The sequence below is a fragment of the Austrofundulus limnaeus genome, unplaced genomic scaffold (genome assembly GCF_001266775.1).
Source record: "Austrofundulus limnaeus strain Quisiro unplaced genomic scaffold, Austrofundulus_limnaeus-1.0 Scaffold1, whole genome shotgun sequence".
Classification (NCBI taxonomy): domain Eukaryota; kingdom Metazoa; phylum Chordata; class Actinopteri; order Cyprinodontiformes; family Rivulidae; genus Austrofundulus; species Austrofundulus limnaeus.
The window spans coordinates 3,733,630-3,738,881 of record NW_013952403.1 but is presented as its reverse complement, the minus strand read 5'-3'; the positions used below and the strand labels follow the sequence as shown (position 1 = coordinate 3,738,881).

The following is a 5,252-nucleotide window of genomic DNA, read 5'->3' as shown; positions in this document are numbered from 1 at the left end:
ATTTTGGTTTTGTTGTGAAATTGGCCTCTGGCCTTTAGGGGCTTTTATTGTGAAAAACTGTGAGGATGCGGAAGCAGCCTGTTAGCTTCCGGAAGTCAATTGGGGAGAAAAAGATTTTCTTTTTGCTGGAAAACCTGCTGTTCGCGTTACGCCGGAGCAGCAGAAAACCGTACCTAATGGACCGTTGAATTACAGCACCGAACCAGCGTCAATAGGACGCTCGAGTGCCGAGGCTGCGGGGCCGGAACCAGAACCAGGCCCAGAGTCGGACATACATAGCAAGCAGCGCTGCGACACCCAACCAGCGGGTTGGTGTGTGAGCGAGAGACGCGGGGTGGGCATGGTGTCTTTAGGGGGGGCTGATTGTGGATCACCGTGACTTGTTGTCGGTAGATAGACAGCGAGTTCTCGGGTGAGTTCAATCCGACTTTCAGTGCTCTTTGCTCTGGTGGCGAAGGCTTGCAGCTACGATATGGAACAGCTGGAAATGAGCCAGACTGGAAGTAGCTTTAGTGCTAACTAAACAAGCCGAAACACGGTCAGAGAAGAAAGTATGGGTGTGAAAAACTGGTTTATTTGAATGAGCGGGACATGTTTTATGTGGCTTAGGTGTTTCCCGTTTTCTTGCTAGCTTTTTTTTTTGAAGGCCTTACGGGTGTTTATGGAGGAAGTATAGCCGCTGCTCCTGCTGAGTTAGCCGGCCTCCAACGTCCCAATGAAAGAATACAAAGTTGTCGTTCTGGGCAGCGGCGGCGTCGGGAAGTCCGCGCTCACCGTGCAGTTCGTCACCGGCACCTTCATCGAGAAGTACGACCCCACCATCGAGGACTTCTACCGGAAGGAGATCGAGGTGGACTCGTCGCCCTCGGTGCTGGAGATCCTGGACACGGCGGGGACGGAGCAGTTCGCCTCCATGAGGGACCTGTACATCAAGAACGGACAGGGCTTTATCCTGGTCTACAGCCTGGTCAACCAGCAGTCCTTCCAGGTGGGAAAAATACAAAAAAAAAAACCCTGCTATTTGAAGTTTTAAACTCCCCAAAGTCAGATTAAACGTTTTAGATAAGCAAATGTCTGAATTAAATATGTGCATTCTATACTTAAGTGACGTCAAAATAAGTTATACAAGTAAAAATGTGTAGTTATTTTATTTTAAATATGGCACACAGCTTAAAACTTCCACTCAGCTTTTAAAAAGTAAAACAGAAAATAACTAAAAACCCATTTAAAAAACCCACTTTAGTTTCAATGTTACTAACACTGATTTTTCTTTGAATATGTGCCAAAATGAAGTTCCACAAAATCTGAAAACAATTAAATAGTCAAAGCATAATTTACAGGAATGCATTTCACCCACTGTCTTTCCTGACAGAGCTTTAAACTGAAAAACTGTTTTGGTCAAAACGAGTCATTTTATTCACAGTCATAAAACCGACTGAAGTTTTTTGTCTGCAAATGCTTATGTGGCCATTTTGAATCAGATCAACTCCAACAGTTCTTTTAGCTTTAACGTCACGTCCACTGCTTATTTCCTAAAAGTTTAACTAAAATCTGTCCACTGGTTCACGAGATACTTTGCTAACAGACAAACAGGGTTGACTCCGACATTATTAGTTTTATAAAGAAATCTCTCTCTTTACAACTCCACTAGTTCTTAGCAAAAATTAAAAAAATCTGTAAAAACAACTGAATTGCAGCAGTTTATTTTCTACAGTGAAATGACTGTGGTGACCATTTTATTTTATGTACTTTTATTTTGACAGGTAATCTAGTTTACAAAAGAGACTTTAAACAACACATAAGCATAAAACGTTTCCATTTAAAATGGAGCAAAATTAAACAAAACCTGAAAACAAGAACAGATTTGAGATGATTTTTTTTCCCATTTGTTTAAAAAAATATGCTTCAAATGTCCCAGTGGGATCACACTGGACAGTTTCTTGCTGCAGTGGATTCAAGAAAGATGGAGCTAAATGAAAGTGTTAATACTAAAACTGTGGGACTAAGGTCTTCAGTCCTACATATCTTGCCTCATCTGACCCGTAGAGAGTTCCTGTGGTCTCATGTTTGTCTGTCTGTCCGTCTTTCAGGATATCAGGCCGATGCGAGACCAAATAGTGCGAGTGAAGCGTTTCGAGAAGGTGCCATTGATCCTGGTCGGCAACAAGGTGGACCTGGAGTCGGAGCGCGAGGTGGCCGGGTCGGACGGGCGAGCTCTGGCTCAGGAGTGGGGCTGCCCATTCATCGAGACCTCTGCCAAGAGCAAGACCATGGTGGACGAGCTGTTTGCCGAGATTGTGCGACAGATGAACTACTCCACGCTGCCGGAGAAGCAGGAGCAGTGCTGCACGGCCTGCGTGGTGCAGTGAGGATGAGGTAGGACCGATTGTGTCAACCGTCAATTATCCAAAAATGCAATAAAATGTCCCTGTGTGTATAAAAACACAAAACTGTATAGTAAGAGTATTAGAAAAAATCGTGGTATTTCATTTCCTTATACTGTATGGGTTCTCTAAAAAGAATGATGCCCATATTTAATTAAGACTTAAAATGTAAACTTTCACGCTGGCGTCATGCCTCTGATCACAACACTAGCTCAAACGTTAGCTTTGTGAGTAAATATTAGCACTAAGTACCGATGGCTGAATCTGAGCAGATTAGACCTTCAAAGCTGAGGTAGACTTGCTGATGGTCCCGTAGTTTCAGCCTTGATGAAATTCACATGTTGTAGTTATTTTTTTTTTTTGTTTTAAAAAGTTTTATTGAACATAACAACAGAAGGTAACAGTGTTGAAGTATTTTGAGCGTCCTGAGCAATTTTGATGAGCGTCTGACCTCAACGTGCACAGGTGTCCAACTTGAAGCGTTGGATATGTTTTTGACGCTCAAATTGCATTCAGTGTGAACGCAGCATCAAACATACAAAACATGCTGAAAATTTAAAAATGTGAATTTATTTTGAGGAAAAAATAACATCTTGCTTACAGTATTGCGATATATTGTGTCATGATATCATGTCACCAAATTGTTGCCAATAAACGGCTCTACTCCAGGAGCCTGAGAGAAGAGTGACACAGATGAATGTGAGGCGTTTCTGTGCAGCGGGGGGAATGGAGAGATAAATCTGGAAGTGAGAAAATGGAGTGGGAGGCGCTGCAGACAGTTTGCCTTAGCTTGAGCTTTATTGGAGGACTCTGCAGTCTGAGCAGCTCGCTCGCATCCGGGAGCTAAAATAGACCCCCGAGAGCGACCGAGCAGAAAGTCCCACGAGCTGAACAGAAAGAGGAAAATGTCACATCCTGAGAGAGAAATCAGGCTGCCAAACAGGAAGTTAACTCGTTTCTGGTCGAGATGCTTCCTCCGTTAGCCGCTGCTCGCTGACTTTTACCTTTTCATGTTCTGAAACTGTACGTTTCTGTGTTTTTGTTCAGGGATATTTTTCCTGGATCGCGAGCGAAGTTTTGAAGAACCCAAGGACAACCTGACTCAACTAGTCCGATTAAAAACTTTTTACATCAGGTAACGTTTCTGACTCTCAGAGTGACAGAAAACAGACACTGCTCTTATTTTTGATATTGTAACAATTGGAAGATGCTTCTGCTGCAACCTTCGACGGCCTTTTACGATGAGCCTGGAAGCAGTCGGACAGACTGACTCTGTGTTTTAGTCTTTTTTTTCTTTTGTCATTTATAGATGGGAGTTCTCCTGACAGCAGGAGTGTTTTGTGAGGCTGCAGCATCTTTTTAAAGCTGCTTCACTCAGTATTATATTCTTTAATATTACTTGTATCATGTCTGAAATTTGGAATTTGATAAAGCATTTCATAGTATTGGAACATTTTGACTTTTAGGCATGCATACTTAAACTAGTGTGCTGCTCAGGTATTCAGTTCACCTTATTTTGGTAAGTATCTGACTCAATTCACTGCAGTATATGTTGGATATTATTATTTTTTTGTTTGTTTCTAATATTGTGTAACTATGGATTAAACCAGAAATATTTACTGCAAATGATAATAAAACTTTTTAATAACTGAGTGACCTGAAGCAGCTGAGGGTGTCTGAAAACGTGCTGCATTGAAAATGTTTAAACCCAGTTAAAGAGATGAAGATGAGCCATTTTGTTTTCTAGTTTTTAGCCAGAATTCTGACCTAGTCTCTAAAAGGCAAGACTCACGTGGACGCCGGTCTTCCATTTTAGGTTTTATGGAGGAGTATGTAGGTTTGGAACGACCAAAGTAAGCTAACACTCTGTATTTGTGTTTCACAGCATAATGTGTTGCTTTGAATTCAGGTGATGCTGATTTTCTTGCTATATGGTTTGATTAAAGGTTCTGGCACAATTAATCAGATTTTTTTTCAATAATAATGTAACCTATTTATTAAAAGTGACATGATTAGCTTGTTTTCAACTTAATTTTATATTAGCTTCTACTTTTTTGTGGTTTTTGGGGATCTCCATTTGTTTTGGTTTTTTTTCTATTTTCAAGCTGAGAATTTGACAGAGCCTTAAATATTTCCCTTGCAACCTAGTGTCATTTGTCTTTTATTTCATTTTAGTTTTCCTTTTGGAAGATAAATGACTGTCATCATTAAAGTAAACATGCTGGAACTTCTGTTCTTTTGTGATGAGACGCATAAAGTATCTTTGAGTCATACTCGGGCTTTATCTGACTTTTTTGCTACACATGATTTTGTCAAAACAAAATCTTCCTCTGTGCCACCAAACTATTACTCTGCAGGAAAAGAGGTTCCTGTTTAATTCTTTAAAACTATTATTAAAAGTATTTCTGTCCACTTGACTAATTAAATACTTTAAAATATTCTGTTTCATATTTAGGATTTTTAAAGTTATTTAGTGCCTAGACTCATACTTGTGCCTCATTTAAAGTTTAAACTAAACTTGGCACAAAACTTAAGGAAATAAAGGTTTGGTAGATTTATGTGTGCAACCCACATACTCAGCTCTACTGCTCATCCCACAAATGCCTGTTCCTTACAAATGTGGCGCCATTTAAAAGGCAAATTAACAGGCTTTCCAACAGTATATTTATTGCCAAGAAGCATTGTTACAACAATGAAATAATCTACCAAACATGCAAATGTCCTTATTTTGACCTGGTGAGTGACAAACGTCTTCCTCCTCCATAATTAACTATCTCAGTTTAATGATTCTCTTTGTGATCAAGTATTTTTAAACTAAATACAAAACTTCTGTGTGTCATCGCTGATCAATAATAAATCTTGTTTAAT

The 5,252-nt window shown here is 40.1% G+C and overlaps 1 protein-coding gene across 1 annotated transcript; it reads left to right on the top strand.

Moving 5' to 3' along the window:
* Positions 1-811: 811 nt before the first annotated feature.
* rap2c (RAP2C, member of RAS oncogene family) lies at positions 812-4,657 on the top strand (the record flags this gene model as incomplete). Its single annotated transcript, XM_014005604.1, is given in 3 exon segments — positions 812-988; positions 2,091-2,376; positions 3,432-4,657. Coding segments are annotated over 2 exon segments (456 nt in total), but the record flags the coding sequence as incomplete, so codon positions are not given.
* Positions 4,658-5,252: the final 595 nt, after the last annotated feature.